Source organism: Stegostoma tigrinum, chromosome 15 (assembly GCF_030684315.1).
Source record: "Stegostoma tigrinum isolate sSteTig4 chromosome 15, sSteTig4.hap1, whole genome shotgun sequence".
Lineage (NCBI taxonomy): Eukaryota > Metazoa > Chordata > Chondrichthyes > Orectolobiformes > Stegostomatidae > Stegostoma > Stegostoma tigrinum.
In genome coordinates, this window is record NC_081368.1 from 39,102,419 (window position 1) to 39,120,937 (window position 18,519).

The 18,519-nt window shown below is 40.4% G+C and overlaps 1 protein-coding gene across 6 annotated transcripts in view; it reads left to right on the forward strand.

The window, feature by feature from the left end:
• Positions 1–18,519, forward strand: part of nlgn3a (neuroligin 3a) — a 291,438-nt gene that overhangs the window by 189,531 nt on the left and 83,388 nt on the right. For all 6 annotated transcript variants that reach the window (XM_048544695.2, XM_048544697.2, XM_048544696.2 and 3 more), the window contains one exon: positions 10,975–11,160. In XM_048544695.2, the coding sequence (XP_048400652.1) occupies positions 10,975–11,160 (186 nt within the window). The remainder of the gene's footprint in view (positions 1–10,974; positions 11,161–18,519) is intronic.

Here is an 18,519-nt window from a genome sequence, read left to right on the forward strand (position 1 = left end):
TAGAGGCATCGTTTAAATAATACGTGTTCATTTATTTAACTTTCGGGCTGTCCATGTGTGTTTGATGCCTATTTTGAAAGACAATTAAACATTTCCCCTTTATCCTGATCTTTAAAGAGACATTCAACTTTAATAATAATTGATCTACTTTCCAAATTATTTTTTGCTATCAAAGCCACAAAAATCTTCAAAATTTCTTTTCCTGCTAGAACCCATTAGGAGACATTATTTCAAGTATTTCCATCAATATGAAAGGGATAAAAAGGGATGTATGTATGAATGTGAAAGGAGTGGTTGTACTTTATTAGGCATCTCTGTGTACACCTCATTCTCTCCAGCTTTTTATTTCTCCTGTTTGGCATCTTTTATTAATTTGTCATCTAATTTCTTCATCGCTATTAGACTTCCTGATCACATGGGCTTCTGTTCCATGGGGTTCTGGTGTGTTTGTTGACCTCGTTAACTGCACTCTGTATTTTGATTTCTATCTCCTCCTGAACGGTTGCTGTTTGATTTCTCCATCCTGTGAAAAGAATTCCTGTTTATGGCCAAGATGAATTCTATGAGAATACTCACTCCCAGAGACACTGAGTTTCCATTATGCTTCTTGCCTTCCATTTTTATTCTTCATGTTCCCAATCCATGGGCATAATGTCACGCTCCTTACCTTCTATATTCAACAAGTTGTTATATTTTATTATGGCCTACCCATCTCTACATAGAATAATTTTATGTTTAGCACTCACTTTTGGTTGTTGACATTCGGGACTGATGGCCTCACCTTTATCCTTCATCCAACAAACTGTGATTTGTGTCAAGGCGTAATTAGCAAGCATGTATTGATCATCATGCCCCACTGTTCCACTAGCCATAAGAAAATAATATAAAGTCCAAATTGGACCACTAGGTTGATCGGTATGTCATCATTAATGGAAAATAATTAGTGCAACACACTTTTAGCTTTAACAAATGACAGAGGAAATATTACTACTCTACTACTGTGTAATTTGAGACACAGCCACCTTAAAAATCCAAAATAAATATGCACTAATTCACAATTAAGCTGGACAAAAAATACCTTGTTTGACATTCTATGGATGGAAGAAAGATATTGAGAGGGATCAGTAGTCTAAAGATCAGAAGCTCAGATTACGTGTGTGGTTTATAATGTCTCTCACAATTTCTTTTGATTTCAGTACTGTTGGCTGTAAAGCAATGGTTTTTAGTCACTGTGATAGCTCATCTGGTGGACCCATGTCTTTGCTATGTTCTTTTAAACTATTTTTCTATCTTTTTACATGCGTTGAGAGAAGAGGAGAGAGATGTTTACAGTTTGCCAGGTCTGGACGTCTCTGACTGTTCTTTTGTAACAAACTACTCCAAGAACAACACTGGCATGTACGGCCAAAAATGTGTACAACTTGACTTTGCAAGCATCTTGACGTTCCTGGTATTTCAGCTATGTAGCAATATCCAACTTGCATTTCAATTTATAGCGCAAAAAGTAGCAATTATGTTATTCCTTACATGCCTCCACTTTTAAAGAAATTAAACACCATTTTTAAAAGTGTTTTGTCACTACATAAACATTACACACATACAAAAACAACTCCAGAAAATTACACAAAAATTTATCCTAACTCATTCCTTATGCAGGATTTCAACAATTTTGTTGTATTTTTCCACCCAATTTCTCAAACTTTTCCAGCACAACTATATTCTTAATAGCATGTCAGCAACGGTAGACCATTACGTTGTCACTTCCAGAAATGTGTACATTTTTTGCTTTAAATTCATAAAATAATAAGCTCCATCAGGACAATCTTGAATTTTGAACCAACAATTTCTGCACAAAATGTAGCAGATTATTTTCAGAAGATTATATTTTGTTGTTTCTTTGCAACAGAGATGGATAGAGACTTCATAATTTCAAAATGTCAATAATAATCACAAAACCTTCTTTTCCCATGTGGAGTGCTTGACATGATAATTATTTAATTTCTTTTGGGGAAGGAAAAGCCACTGGCATGTCTATTTCTGATTCTTCATCTTGCACCAAAACTGCACTTATCCCCAAGTCCCTGACATAAATTGCCATTTCAAAAGGTTTCTTAAAGTAAGGGACAACTAATGCTAGTTCATTTTCTAGGATTGCTTTCAGTGCCTCAAAGGCTGCTTAGCACTGTATTGACCAGATCACTTTGCTTATTTTCAAAATATACCTGTTAAAAGTATGGCTATTGTATTGAAGTTAGATAGAAATTTCTGATAAAACCCACATTTTCCTGGAAATCTCTTACGTTCTTGTTTAGTTTTGGAAATGGAGACTTTGAACAGAGTCTTCATTTTCACAATCAACACTTTACCTTTCCCTATGATATTCCTTCTGTAAGTTATTGTCAATTTCGCAAATTCTCTTTATAAGTTTTATTAATAAACTAGCTAACTATTCTTCCCAGATGATACTGTGACTAACACTAGATAAATTACACAGTTGGGCATTTCAACTACAACTTTATTCATAAGTCTTCAAAAAGCAGCTGGGGCTTTTAAAAACCCAAATTTCCTGACTCAATATCATTGTAAGCTATTTGATGTAACAAAGGTGATATCTCTTCATATTTTGATGTTAATAGTAGTTACTAGGTCAAACTTAGACAGGAATTAAGCACTGCAAACCCTTTGAATACAATCACCTACTGAGGAATTGGATACAAAAGAATATCAAATCTTCTTTTTGTTACTGCATTTAATTTTCTGTAATCTAAGTGTAATCTTGTCACCCCTTCAACTTGAGGAATTAACACCGTTGTTGAATTCCAACCACTTTGAGCACATGATATTCTGCCATATATCGAATCTTTATTCCAACCCAAGCTTGCTCTTTCCAGACTTGACCAATACAGATGTTGTTTTGTTGATATTGATTTCTCCGCCTCATCATCATGCCTGGCTAACAAAACACATCCTGGTGTATCACAACAGATTTCCTTGAATTACCTAAACAACCCTGTTAGATATCCCTGTTTTCTTCTTTAACTATGAAAATATTTTATCCCAGTATTTCAGAACTAGTTAGCAGAATTGCAGAAGGCTCAATTTGTGAACGGTCTCCATTTCTTACTGAAACTGTCATTTTCCAAAACTCTTACCAGCTAATATCCTTGCTCTTTCTTGTCTTCTTCTCCACAATTATATCATTTCAACATGTTTATGTGACAAAGCTGATTCTTCTTCCTGTGATCGAGAGTATCTACCAGATAAGTTACATTACTAACTACTCTATTGACCTTGCATGAACCTCTGAATCTTGCTATCAAAAGTTCACCTTGTAGTGTCTCCCATTTGAAATATTCTAGTTGTAGTCTCTTTGCCCATTCTTTCATATTTGCCTATGAAGTTTTTAAATGTCCCTGTGCTAATTTGCATGATCTGATTGTCCCTCTGGAAATATGTGCGTGTAGCTTTTTAGTAAATAGACGTTTAAAGAATCCCAGGCAGTAAATAATAAGAAATGTATCCTTTTTTTCCCCCAGTCTGTGGATATGCATGACAATATGCCTTACTTGTTGTTTTCAGAGTCTGACTGTAACCCTTCAAAGCTCCCTATGATTACAGATGGTAGGAAGTTGAATTCAATTGATTTATGTCCAGTTGACTTATTATGTCTTGAAAAAATGTAGACATTAAGATGTACTTCAGTTGGTAGTCCATAATGAGTAGAAAACTGAGTTTTTTTTTCTCTACTGCCATAGATGCACCTTTCCTTAAAGGAATGGTGTTTGGAAACTGGGTTGTCATTACTGCAATGTAATAACAGTGTTTTAGATATCAATAACGGTTCTTTAATTTCTTTACTGGAGAGATTATACTCCATTAAATGAATATAATAGTGCCCCAGTTATGTAAACTGCAAATTTTCAGTTTTTTCAAACACAGTAGTTTTGTTGTTTTCTATATCCTGTTCTATCCATAGTTTCTTCATCAATGTCCTACTTAAAATTAACAGTATTTCACTGGGCGCTTCATCTATGTTAATATGATTCCAACTGTTTTACAAGGAACAAACAGACTTTTTAAAGTTTCTCAGAATTGGTAGGAACTACTCATCCTAGAGCTTGAGATAACAGGGTGTAGAGCTGGATGAATACAGCAGGCCAGGCAGCATCAAAGGAGCAAGAAAGCTGACATTTCGGGTCTGGACCCTTCTTCAGAAATGGTGAAGGGGAAGGGGAATCTGAAATAAACAGAGAGTGGGGAGGTGATGATGGAAGGTGGATAAAGGAGCAGATAGGGGATGGGGGAGAGAAGACGGACAGGCCAAGGAGGCAGGGATAAGGCTAGTAGGTAGGAAGTGGGGGTGGGGGTTTTTCAGTGAGGTGGGAGGAACAGATAGGTGGGACAAAAGACAGACAGGTCAAGGAGGCGGGGATGATCTGCGCTAGTTTTGGGATGAGGTGGGGAGATTTTGAAGCTCGTGAAGTCCACATTGAGAACGTTGGGCTGCAGGGTTCCCAAGCGAAATATGAGATGCTGTTCCTGCAACCTTCAGGAGGCGTCATTGTGGTACTGGAGGAGGCTTAGGATGGACATGTCATCCAAGGAGTGGGAGGGGGAGTTGAAGTGATTCAGAACTGAGAAGTGTTGTCGTTTGTCACACACCAAGAGTAGGTGTTCCACAAAGTGGTCTCCAAGCTTCTGCTTGGTTCCCCCAATGTAGAGGAGGCCACATCGGGAATAGCGGACACAATATACCACATTAGCAGATATGCAGGTGATCATCTGTTTAATGTGGAAGGTTTTCTTGGGGTCTGGGATGGACGTGAGGGGGCAGGTTTAGGGGCAGGTGTAACACTTCCTGCGGTTGCAGGGAAAAGTGTCAGGGGTTGTTGGGGCTAGTGAGGAGTGTGGAGCAGATGAGGGAGTCACGGAAAGAGTGGTCTCTCCGGAAGGCAGATAAGTGTGAGGAGGGAAAAATGTCCTTGGTAGTGGAGTCAGATTGCAAGTGGCGGAAGTGCGGGAGGATGATCCGTTGAATCCAGAGGTTGGTGTGGTGATAAGTGAGGATGAGAGGAATTCTGTCTTTGTTGTTATTGCAGGGAGGGGTGTGAGGGATGAGTCAGGGGAAATGCGAGAGATGCAGTTGAGGGTGCCTTCCGCCACCTGCAATCTGACCCCACTACCAAGGTAGTGTCTGCCTTGCCTCCACCTATCTGCTCCACTATCCACCTTCCATCATCACCTCCCCCCTTCATTTACTTCAGAGTCCCCTTCCCCTCCCTCATTTCTGAAGAAGGTCTCGACCCGAAACATCAGCTTTCCTGCTCCTTTGATGCTGCCTGGCCTGCTGTGTTCATCCAGCTCTATACCTTGTTATCTCTTTTTAAAGTGTCTAATGTATTATCAACCCCAAATCTGGAACACTCATATTCCTTAAATCTGTTTCACTCCTTCTCATTCAGAAAATTAAGACAATATTTCATGCAGTTTAGTCTACACATCTGTACATGTGCATCTGTTGTCTACTAATGCAGGATTGAAAGATTCTGCAACAAATGTATTTATACTGCCCTGGAGATTCATGAGACTAATTCAGTCTCTTTGAACCAACTTGTGTTTAGTTTCAGAGATTCATTTAGGACAGTTAATGGCTCAATAGTACTTTGAATCACACTGAAAACATTGTTTGACAACACCGGGCCATTTGTGTGTTCCATCTTTTATTGCAAGTCTCAAATTCTCTTTGCATCTCAAAATTGTCAAAAACATTTTATGTCCTCATTTCTTGCAGTTAAAGTTAATCTTTCATGCTGTCTCCTGCAGCTTCCATCTAGACAATCTGGTCAGTCTGCTAATATCATGCCCTTTTTTTGAGTTGCCTGACCAATTGTCCTTTTTAATACCATGAACACTGCTGGAAAGGAATACTTTGCAAGGGATTTTTAATACTTTTGATATTTGTTATATCAGTTTATGTCTTTTTTTACAAGCCGAACTCATGTCAAAAATAAAAAGTCTCTTTGTACTTGCTACTTCTGCACGACTAATAGTTTAAATACACATATTGAGGTATTATCAGCTGAAATTTCTGCAATTTTGTGTACAAACTATTGGATTCCGTCATATAATCTTCTATGAAATGATTTCCACTCTTTTTAAATTTGCAACATCTGACCATTCTTTGTAAGCAATTAGTAAATGATCTTTATGGTGAATTATATCCGTGAATGCACGTACATTCAAATTGTCAGGCTGCAATCTGAGAAAAGCTTTCTCTTTCTGCTGTTGTTTCGTCCTGAAGGTACCAAGGCACTTCTTTGTGCCCTCATTGGTAAAGCAGTAGTCGTGGTCCACATGGCTACATTATTCTGCCAGAGGCCATTAGGTTCATTTTCAGAAAACAGGGGTGGAGAAACATACCTCAAGATTTTCCATTTAGATCCAGCATTTTTTCTGAACTTTTCCTCAAGTTATTCTTTGGTTAAAATAATGCTTAGCTCTCATTCCTTCACTTACAATTATTTAATCATCTTCTGCGACCAATTTTAAGTACCAAAGGTTAAAATGCTGGTAAGGCAGGGTCCAGTTATATAATTTTATAGTCAGAGCTTTATATTTAGTTCATAAATCACAAAATCTAACATCACTGATTACTTGCTCCCCAAATTAATTCAGCCAGATCTCCCTCAATAATTTCTTATATAATGTATAGCCTTCACCTGTTCCCTCATTCCATTATGTCTCAGATTTCCCTGCTAAACCTGATTAGGTCAGAACAGAAATGCCCCTAAATCAGTGCATCAGTAGGAGAACACATCAGAAAAGGGGAATATGAAAAGGGAGACATCATCCTGTATCCAGAGAAAGAAGCTAACAATGTAGAGCTATATATTTTCAATTTATAGAACTTGAAAAACCAAGTAACCAAATAAACTCTGACATCTAAGTTGTCACATATTCTTCACTTTCCAGAATAGAAATCAACCAATCTTTCTGATATTCCCAGACAGTAAAACCAGTTCAAAAAACACAGTAATACTTGGGAATGTGAACATTGTTCTTGAGCTGTATTTTGAAACATGCAAGATGAGGTGGACCACAATGTCATTGTAAGTCTTAATGGACTGTCATGAGCTCTAATTGCTAATTAGTCTTCTATCTGGTACTTTCCTTGCACCAGCTCTGATCTACAGTTTCTACAAAGTAATCCTTAAATGATATCTAATTGAAAAGAGACTGACTAGAAATATTTCTCCAGAGCCTTTGATAATGAAGGTGACTCTCATTTCAATGAAGCTTCTGTACCTGAAATGCTTCCATTTAATATTCTTGTTTTGACAAGGAATAAAGGCATAGCATCATATTCCAATGATGCCATAATTTTCATAAGGTTTTGGCCTCCCGATCTCGGACACAGTTAGAAATATGCAGTGTCTTATGCACTCAAGAATTCTACAATGTCCTGTGCACAGAAATAGACCCAACTACACAGAATAGATACAGTAATATATCTGACAAAACTATGTTTACAGCAAATCAGAGACTTATACAAATGAAATATGATTATTGTGTTACTATAATTTTTTACGGAAACTAAGAAGATCCAGTAGCACACAATGAAACAATGCAGCTATTTTTATTCTTTCATGGGATGTAGGCTTCACTGTTGGACCACCATCTATTGCCCTTGAAAAGGTGATGGTGAGCTACCGTCTTTATTCATTTTTGTCCAATTGGTGTAGGTAGATCCAGAATGCCATTAGGGAGGGAGTTCCATGATCTTGACACAGTGAAGGAACAGTAATACATTTACAAGTCAGAATGACCATTGGCTTGGAGGGGAATTTGCAGGTGAGGGTGTTTCCATTTAACAGCTATCCTTGTGGTGCCAATCAAGTGGGCTGTTATGTCCTGGAGGGTGTCACGTTTCTCAGGGTTTGTTGGAGCAGCACTCATCCAGGAAAGTAGGAAAATTCCATGACGCTCCTGACTAATGCAGTGTAGATGGTGGACAGGTTTAGGGAGTCAGGAGCACCATCCACCTGAGCTACATGCACGAACAGCCCTCCGAGGGTCTGCACCTGGTGACTGGTGTACTGACACCAATCAGAACATCAGCTTATGTTTCTGGAAGACGATTCTGCAGATGGGCCTTGGAGGTTTGTGCTGAAGAACAAAATGATTAGTGGGGACACTGATCAGGAGGTGACTTACTCACTGCAGGATTTCAAGACTGTGATCTACTTTTGTTGCTATGGTATTTAAATGGCTATTCCAATTCAGCTTATGACCGATGGTAACTCTCAGATGTTGATAATGGGAGATTCAGCAAAGATGACGGTTAGATTCTCTTATTGGAGATGGTTCTACCAGCCTCTCACCACAAATCTTTTGAGCATGCTCTACTCTTCAAGATGATCGTGGCTTACCATCCAACTCAATGGCCTCTTGCAGCTTTTCCCCCACTTCCTTTGATCCCTTTAGCCTAAAGTGCTATGTCCAACTCCTTGAAATCATAGTTATTTGGCATTAACTGCTTTCTGGGGCAAAGGATTCCAAAGGCACACCCCTTGCTGGGTGAGGGGATTTCTCACCATCTCAGGCCTAAATGGCCTTCCCCATATTTTTAGGCTGTGACCCTAATTCTGGGAACATCCTTTACGTATTTACCCTGTCTAGTCCTGTTAGAATTTTATAGGTTACTCTGAATGGCCCCCTCATTCTTCTAAATTCCAGTAAACACACTCCTAACCAATCCAGTCTGTCTTCATGCATCAGTCTTACTATTTCAGAAATCAATTTGATAAACATTTGTTGCACTCCCTTCACAGCCAGAACACCCCTCCTCAGATAAGCAGACCAAAACTTCAGATAATACTCCAGATGTTGACTCAACAAGGCCCTGAACAACTGCAGCAAGACATACCTGCTCCTGTACTCAAATCCTCACACTATGAAGACCAGCATATAGTTTACCTTCTTCAATGCCTGCTGCACCTGCATGTTTACTTTTAGTGACTGGCGCACAGGGACAGCAGATCTCACTGAATCTCCCTTTCCCAATCTATTACTGCTCCGATAATTGCCTTCCTGCTTTTACTAAGTTCACATTTATCCATATTACACTTCATCTGTCATGCATTTGCACACTCACTCAACTTATCCAAATCACACTGAAACATAGAATCATTGAATATAGAAACAGGATAGGCCATTCAGCCTTACATCCTAGTTTCGCCTTTCAATGTGATAATGGCTGGTCATCCAGTTCGAGACACTGATCCTGCTTTGTCCCTTATTAATCCCTTATTCCTAAGAACTGTATCTACATTTTTTATGACATTTGGCCTTAACAGTTTTCTGTGGTAGCAAATGTCACAAGCCCACCACAGTCTGTGTGAAGAAGTTTCTCCTTATCAATGTTCTAAAAAGCCTACCCCTTTCACCCTCAGACTGTGACTCCTGGTTCTGGACTGACTGGTCATTGAGAACATTTTTCCAGCATCTACAGTGTCCAACTCTTTTAACATTTTTTTGGTTTCTAAGAGATCCCCTCCTCATTTTGCTAAACCCCAGTGAATATAGTTCTAACAGACCCAATGTCTCCCTGTATATCAATCCTACTGTCCCAGGAATCATCTGGCAAAGTTTGTTTGCCCCACTCAATAGCAGAACATCTTTCCTCAGATAGGGAGACCAAAACTGCACATAATTCTCCAGGTGTGGCCTTATCATGGCTCTGTATAATTACAGTAAGACATCCATCCTCCTGTATTCGAATGCTCTCTCTCTGCAGGCCAAAATAGCATTTGCCTTCTTCATTGGCTGTTGCATGCTTTCAGCAACTGTTGTACAAGGACTACCAGAACTCTTTTTGCCTCTCCCTTTCCCAATCTATCCCCATTCAGATAATAAACTGCCTTCCTGTTTGTGACACTAAAGTGATTAACATCACATTTATCCACAATTTACTGCATCTACCATGCAATTACTCACTCACTCAACTTGTCCAAATTGCATTGAAGCATCTGTCCATCCTCCTTACATTATACCCTCCAACCCCCTTCGTGTCACCTGCGAAGAGATATTATAATTAGTTGCCTCATCTAAATCATTGATACATATTGTGAATACTTATAATTCCTGTGTTACCCCACTGGTCGCTGGCTGCCATTCCTCCACCAGCTCCTCCTTATCTCCTCTACTTGTTACATATTTGAAGAACTTTACTAAATTTGTCATGCATGGTTTCTCTGTAGTAAGTCCATGCTGACACTGTCCAATCCTGTCAAAGAATATACATCACGAAAGCTATAGCAACAACTTTGATTGATCATGCTGCCTGCTGTCTCTTTTGCTGATGTGAGTTGAATTGGGTGAGGGGACTGAACCAAAAAACAGACTTGCTTGCAAAACATCTGTAATTTTTCCTTGTGTCATCAAAAATTGCCATGGTTAAGCTTCTGATATTTTACTTGATAGCGAGCCTATCCTGCATTGTTCTTTGCAGACGATCCAGAATAACAGACATGAATTTAGCTACAAATGTTTGAAAACTGAATTGACTCTCCAACTGCAATATCAGTGTAAAGTGATTTCATTCATTCAGTAAAACATAACTAGTCTCTAAATCTGGATCATTCTTTGACATGACATCAGGGCGAAGCAGAAGAAATTCTTTAAAGAAGGCAGTGTCACTCCTCTTTGGAGTCATGTGAAGCTTTCATTCTAGATGTACGTTCACAAGTTTAGCACTGTTATATAGAGAAATTGTTTTGTATTGATATCTGTTGACAATGGACAAGGGCCATTGACATTGTATGCATTGTATCATTGTAAAAGCCATACTTTTTCTTATATTCAGAAATTACTGTAACCTCAACTGCAATTTGTACAGAAGAGTGAGTTAAGCACATTGAAAAGTTTGTCCCCAGTGCTGTCCTTTATTAATACAATGCTTTCTGTTTGTTGCAGGCTTCTTAAGCACTGGGGATCAAGCTGCAAAAGGCAATTATGGGCTATTGGATCAGATCCAGGCCTTACGCTGGATTAGTGAGAACATTGCATTCTTTGGAGGGGATCCCCTACGGATTACGGTTTTTGGATCTGGAATTGGGGGCTCATGCGTCAGCCTTCTCACACTGTCTCATCATTCAGAAGGTAGGATGACGGACAAATTAATCTTTTCCACACCCTATTACTTCCAGTAGTATTAGAATGTGATTTCAAGGGGAAGACTCAGTAAACCTTGGAAGGGAAGGAGATGGGAACTGATGGTTGGTGGTATTAGAAAAGACTTTTAAACAAAGGTTGAGAGGTTTGGAAAAATATGAGATGCTTAAAGGAGTTGATGGCATTAGGATTAGCAGAGGAGTACGGCAAATAAGCAGGAGATCTCTTAGCTGTTGGGAAATTTTGTCAGCTTCAGAGGCTTTATAAGGAGTAAAATATCATCACCATCCACCAAGTGTCAATGCAAATATCCACAAAGACATGACTGATGGTAGGAGCTTTGCTCAAGAATAGTGAATTACTCTGCAGTTATTAGAGAACAAGAAGGAAATTCAGTATCAATGCAGTTGATTGAAGGAACAGCATGGGCCACAGAAGTCCAGGAGCTAGAACTTCAAGAGAATCAAAGAATCCAGTGAAAGGTAATCAAAGACTTCTGAAGGATGATAGGGAAGAATAGAGTCAATGGTCATGGGAAGTGAGTTTAGATCCTTCAGCAGAAGCAGAGCAACTTTTAGAGCTGAAATAAGTCAGGGCCAGGTCAGCATAAAGTCCTGGTGAAGAAGATGAAGACTATGCCAATAGAGGCAGGTGTGATAGTTGTTTAGACAGTTGTCTAGCAAAAGACGCAATCACTTTCGAAAGAAAACTAAAGTTAGGTAATACAAAAAGCCAGAAGTTGCAGAGAAAGGGACAATGACTCAGAGTGAATCTGCAACCCAACTCCATGTAGTTGGCTTCGTCACATATGTCTTATTACTTCTGGTTAATAATATTCTCTTAATCGCAGATTTGCAATGAACAATTAACCCATCATCCAACTTTACAGAAGAAAGCTCCAACCCTCCAATAACTTTTGCAAGTTGGAATATTTATTGATTTTATTCCTGAAAGGATCTGCCTCTATTTTTTAGGCTATGTGCCCTGGTTCTAGAAACTCACAACTGATTGGAAATAACTTTTCTCTACGTGGCAGATACACCAGAACAAGTTAATTAAAAATGTTATAACAGAGCTCTGGAGCAGGTGGGACTTGAACCCAGGTCTTCCACTGTCACTTCCACTGTCACTACCACTGCATCACAAGATCCTCAATTCTTACCAGAGAGATACCTGGACTCTTAAGTCTCAGTTATAAGAAGAAATAACCATCTTAGGTTTGACTCTCTGGTATTGAGAAGGCTAAGGGGTGATTTGGTTGAAGTAATCAGAATATTAACGAATAGATAGAGTATATAGACAGAAATTAGGGATCATTTGGTCTGGTATAAATCCCATTTGCCCTAATACGTTGTATAACATGTCTGATCAGGTTGATTAAATACACCTAACATTCTGTTAAACCTTCACTGTACCTTCTGCACGGCCAGCAGAGAGAATTTACCAGAAATCTGTATTGATTACCTTGAATGTGAAGATATTCAGGAATTTGAAAAGATTAAGTGGTCAAAACAGCTGAGGAATACACAGAACAATATAATCCTGAATGCCTAGCCCTGGAAATCAAATTTGAGCCACCTCAGTTAAGGTTGCCAGCTCTCAGTTGGATATATTCCCAGAAGGTTGATGACCTGCTATTTGATTATGTGACATCCAAGGTTTGATGTGTTATTGCATTTATCCTTTACAGGTTCACTTTGTTCAGTGTCTTTGCTTACCGTAGGACTGTAAAAATATTTTGCACATTAGCAAGGATGTGTTGGATGTCAGGAAATTTAACAGTGCCTTTGTGAATAATTAATGCTCCTAGAAAGGCACATTCTCGAATATCTCAACGTCTCTGAGGAATCAAAGCTAGACAATTTTTCATAGTCTCAAACAAAAACAGAAAACCATGTTAACATTCCGCTGTTCATGCAGCAGTTGAAGGTGGGCTGTCCTGAAACATTAACATTTCCTATTATTTGTGGATGCTATTTGGCTTATCAAGTGTTTTCCACATTTTCTATTTTGGTTTGAGATTCCTGCAGCATTTGGAGACTTTATTCTTTAATTTGAGTTGACTCATGGAAACTTGGATAAACTTTGGTGATAGGCTTCTCGTTGTTTGAGTTTGTCCAGGCTGTAAGCCATTTTGTCGAATCTGTGGATCCTCTCTATATCTGATGAGTTCAATGCAAGATTGACTTGGACATTCACAGAACATCTTGTTGTCGGTGCTTTTGGGAACTTCTGCAGCTGGGCCACCTCTGGCTTTCTTTTGGGCATCTTAGCTTGATTTTTCTCAAAGCATGATAAGCCAAGTTTCAGTTCTTGCCTTCCCATGAGTTAGTCAATTGCAGCATTTTCCAAAAGTGTGGTTGGGGCATGTTTTGTGGTGTGGTCTGCAATGTTGAAGATTATGTAGTTTTCCTTAAGATCCTTCTATTATTTGTACTGACCACCTTGAGCTGAGGAGCATTATATAAAGGTCATTTAATCAATAATATCTTAACACTACCCACTGAATCTACACACCTGGGACACACATAGCATTCAGTCTGTTTCCTTCTGAGTTACACAGTCTGAGTTGGTGTACACTGAGGGAACATGACAGGTCATGTTCCAAAATTATAGAAAGGTAAGGTACCTCTGGGGCCTGGGGAATGTGATGAAGATGGAAGAGAGTTTAGAATAAAGTTTGCAATTCACATACATAAGAAGAATATTATGAAGAATGCTTGATGTAGCTCATTCAGAATGAAATAGGAAAAGCATTACAAAGCCATGGTGAAACCAATGAGCAAATACCCTTCCATTTCACCATCTAAACTAAACTCTGTTGGTTCCTTCCCCAGTGTTTCTCATCACAGACATTAGAGATTAGTAGTATCTATTAGTAATATTCATAGTATTAACTTGTAGAAGGAAGCAAGTAACAGGGCACTGTTGGTAGAGTTGAAGACAAATGTTTTCTTGAACTCTGGAGTGAAATAGCATATCTATTTTGGAATTACAATTAGCTAAGTGGAAGCATTACTGAACCCACAATGCCAGAGGAAGCTACATTACCATGTGTTGCCCATCCTTCCAGATTGCTATATGTTAGTTTGTTCTCGATGGAATACAGAGGGTGGCAATGGTACAGTGGTGATTTCACTAGAATTGTAATGTGGAGACCCAAGTAATGCTCAGGGGTCTTGGTTCAAAGCCAACCATGGCAAACTATGGAATTTAAAGTTGAAAACCAAAAAATTCTGAAATTAAATGAGTGTTGATTGTCATTTGCCATTGTCAATTGAGAAAACATGAGTGAGGAAACTTCTTATTGGTTCTGCCCAACCTGGCTGACAAATCACTGCTCCTCTGTGTTGAACACCACTTGGAACAAGCACTGAAGGTGACAGGGGAGCAGAATGTATGCTGCATGGGGAAATCTTCAATATTCACCACTGCTGTTCTAAAGGACATGGCTGTTCAACTTGGCCTATGCCTGGTGATGAAGGAATGAACAAAAGGAAAGAAAGACTTGACTTCATCTTCACTAAGCTACAGCAGATGCATTAGCATGTGACACTGTTGATTCTAACCGATAGTCTTTATGGCGATGAAGTTCCATCTTCACATTAAAGATACCTTCCACTGTGCTGTGTGACATCACCATGGTGCAAAATGGGATAAATTACAAACTGTTACAAGACTGGGCATTCTTGAAATGCTGTGAGGCATCAGCAGTATCAAAATTATACTCCAACAATCTGCAACCTTGTGGCCTGACATATCCCCTGTGGTACCATTACCACCAAGCCTGGGAATTAACCCTAGTACAATGAAGAGTGCAGGAGTGCATATCCAGAGCAACACCAGGCATATCTAAAATGAGATATCTACTTCTTGTAACTACAGTGAAGTACTATTTGTACATCAGACAGCATAAGCAGCAAGTGATATAGCTAAATAGTACCACAGATAGTGGACCATATCTAAGCTCTGCAGTTCTGCCACATTGGTGATGGACAGTTCTATAACTCTTTGAAGAAGAAGGTTCCTTAAATATCCTCCAAGTGATGAGAGAGCCTAATGCATCAGTGCATCAATCTATAGCCAGAAATGCCAGGTAGATGATCCATCTTAGCTTTCTCTAGAGGTTTTTAGCATCGTTATCACCATAAGACCATAAGACATAGGAATGGAAGTAAGGCCATTCGGCCCATCAAGTCCACTCCGCCATTTAATCATGGCTGATGGGCATTTCAACTCCACTTACCCGCACTCTCCCGTAGCCCTTAATTCCTTGCGAGATCAAGAATGCATCAATCTCTGCCTTGAAGACATTTAACGTCCTGACCTCCACTGCACTCCCTGGTAATGAATTCCAGAGGCCCATCACTCTCTGGCTGAAGAAACGTCTCCTCATTTCCATTCTAAATTTACCCCCTCTAATTCTAAGGCTGTGCCCACGGGTCCTAGTCTCCCCGCCTAACAGAAACAACCTCCCAGCATCCACCCTTTCTAAGCCATACATTATATTGTAAGTTTCTATTAGATCTCCCCTCAACCTTCTAAACTCTAATGAGTACAATCCCAGGATCCTCAGCCTATCATATGTTAGGCCTACCATTCCAGGGATCCTCCGTGTGAATCTCCGCTGAATGCGCTCCAGCGCCAGTATGTCCTTCCTGAGGTATGGGGTCCAAAATTGGACACAGTATTCTAAATGGGGCCTAAATAGAGCTTTATAAAGCCTCAGAAGTACATCACTGCTTTTATATTCCAACCCTCTTGAGATAAATGACAACATTACATTCGCTTTCTTAACCACGGACTCTACCTGCAAGTTAACCTTTAGAGAATCCTGGACCAACACTCCCAGATCCCTTTGTACTTCTGCTTTACGAATTTTCTCACCATTTAGAAAATAGTCCATGCCTGCATTCTTTTTCCCAAAGTGCAAAACCTCGCATTTGCTCACGTTGAATTTCATCATCCATTTCCTGGACCACTCTCCGAAACTGTCTAAATCTTTCTGCACCCTCTCCACCTCCTCAGTACTACCTGCCTGTCCACCTGTCTTTGTATCATCAGCAAACTTTGCCAGAATGCCCCCAGCCCCTTCATCCAGATCATTAATATATAAAGTGAACAGCTGCGGCCCTAACACTGAACACTGTGGGATGCCACTTGTTACCAATTGCCATTCCGGACTCAAGGATGTAGCCCATCGGGGCCAGGAGATTTATCAATTTTTAGACCTTTTAGCTTTTCTAGCACTTTCTCTTTTGTAATGTTTACCATATTCAATGCTGCCCCCGACTCTCCTTAATTGTTGGGATACTACTCATGTCTTCCACTGTGAAGACTGACGCAAAGTACTTATTACGTTCTTCCGCTATTTCCTTACATCCCATCACTAGCCTTCCAGCATCAATTAAGTGGCCCAATGTCTACTTTTGCTCTCATTTGTTTCTTATGCATCGAAAGAAACTTTTACTATCATTTCTAATATTACTGGCTAGCTTACCTTCATATTCAATCGTCTCCTTCCTTATTTTTCTCTTTGTTTTCCTCTGTTTGTTTTTGTAGCCTTCCCAATCTTCTGATTTCCCAGCGTTCTTGGCCACTTTATAGACTGTCTCTTTTTCTTTGATATATTTCCCTACGTCCTTTGTCAGCCATGGCTGTCTAATCTCCTGCACCCCCCCCCCCGCCCCCACTGTGATAACCTTTCTTTTCTTCTCATCACCCCATCAGTCTACTCCCAAATATCAATAAAGTGATGGAAAGCGTCATCAACAGTGCTATCGAACAGCAATAACCTGCTTACTGATGCTCTGTGAATTTCACCAGGACCTCAGCTCCCGACTTCATTACAGACTTGCTCCAAGCATGGTCAAAAAAGCTGATTTTCACAGGTGAGATGAGAGTAACTGCTCTTGACCTTTAGTTGAGGAGCTCTAGAAAAGCTCGCATCAATAGGTATCAGGAGGAAAACTGTGTGCTAATTGGAGATTTAACTAACTCAAAGGAAAATGGTTATAGTTGCTGAAGGCCCACTGACTCAATTCCAGGACCTCACTACAGGAATTCCTCAGGATCTAGTCCTAGCCCTCATATCTTCATCGGCTTCATCCATGACCAAAAACATGGATGTTTGTTCCTGATTTAATAATGTTCAGCACTGTTTGTGAACCCTCTGGTATTGAAACAGCCTATGTCCAAATTCACCAAGACCGTGTGCTGATGAGATGAGTAACATAAGGGCCACACAATGCCAGACAATAGCTGACTCCAATAAGAGAGAATCTAACCATGAGCCCTGGATTCAATGGCACTGCCATTGCCGAATCCCTCACTATCAACATCCTGGGGGTTACTGTTGATCAGAAACTGAACTGGACTAGCCATATTTTGAGATAACACGGTGTGGACCTGGATGAACACTGCAGGCCTAGCGGCATCAAAGGAGCAGGAAAGCTGATGTTTCGGGTTGCGACCCTTCTTCAGAAATGGGGGAGGGTAATGGGGTTCTGAAATAAATAGGGAGAGAGGGGCAGCTGAATAGAAGATGGATAAAGGAGAAGATAGGTGTAGAGGAAACAGACAGGTCAAAGAGATGGGGTTGGTGCCAGTAAAGGTGAGTGTAGGTGGGGAGTTAGGGAGGGGATAGGTCAGTCCAGGGTAGACAGACAGGTCAAGGGGGCGGGATGAAGTTAGTGGGTAGGAGATGGGGGTGGGGCTTGAGGTGGGAGGAGGGGATAGGTGGGAGGAAGGACAGGTTAGGGAGGCTGGGACTAACTAGGCTGGCTTTGGGATGCAGTTGGGAGAGGGGAGATTTTGAAGCTTGTGAAGTCCATATTCATACTATTGGCTGGCAGGGTTCCCAAGCGAAATATGAGAGGCTGTTCCTGCAGCTTTTGGGTGGCAACGTTGTGGCGCTTCAGGAAGCCTAGGATGGACACGTCATCCAAGGAGTGGGAGGGGGATTTGTTTGTTGCGAACCAAGTGAAGGTGTTCCACAAAGCAGTCCCCAAGCTCCACACTCTCCACTAGCCCAACCACACCCGGCACTTTTCCTTGCAACCGCAGGAAGTGCTGTCCTTGCCCCTATACCTCCATCCCTCGCACCCATCCCAGGCCCTAAGAAAACCTTCTAATCAAACAGATGTTCACTTACGCATCTGCTAATGTGGTATACTGCATCCGCTGTTCTTGCTGTGGCCTCCTCTACATCGGGGAAACCAAGCAGAGGCTTGGGGACTGCTTTGTGAAACACTTACGCGCGGTTCGCGCTAAACAACTGCACCTCCCAGTCGCGAACCATTTTAACTCCCCCTCCCACTCCTTGGACAATATGTCCATCCTGGGCCT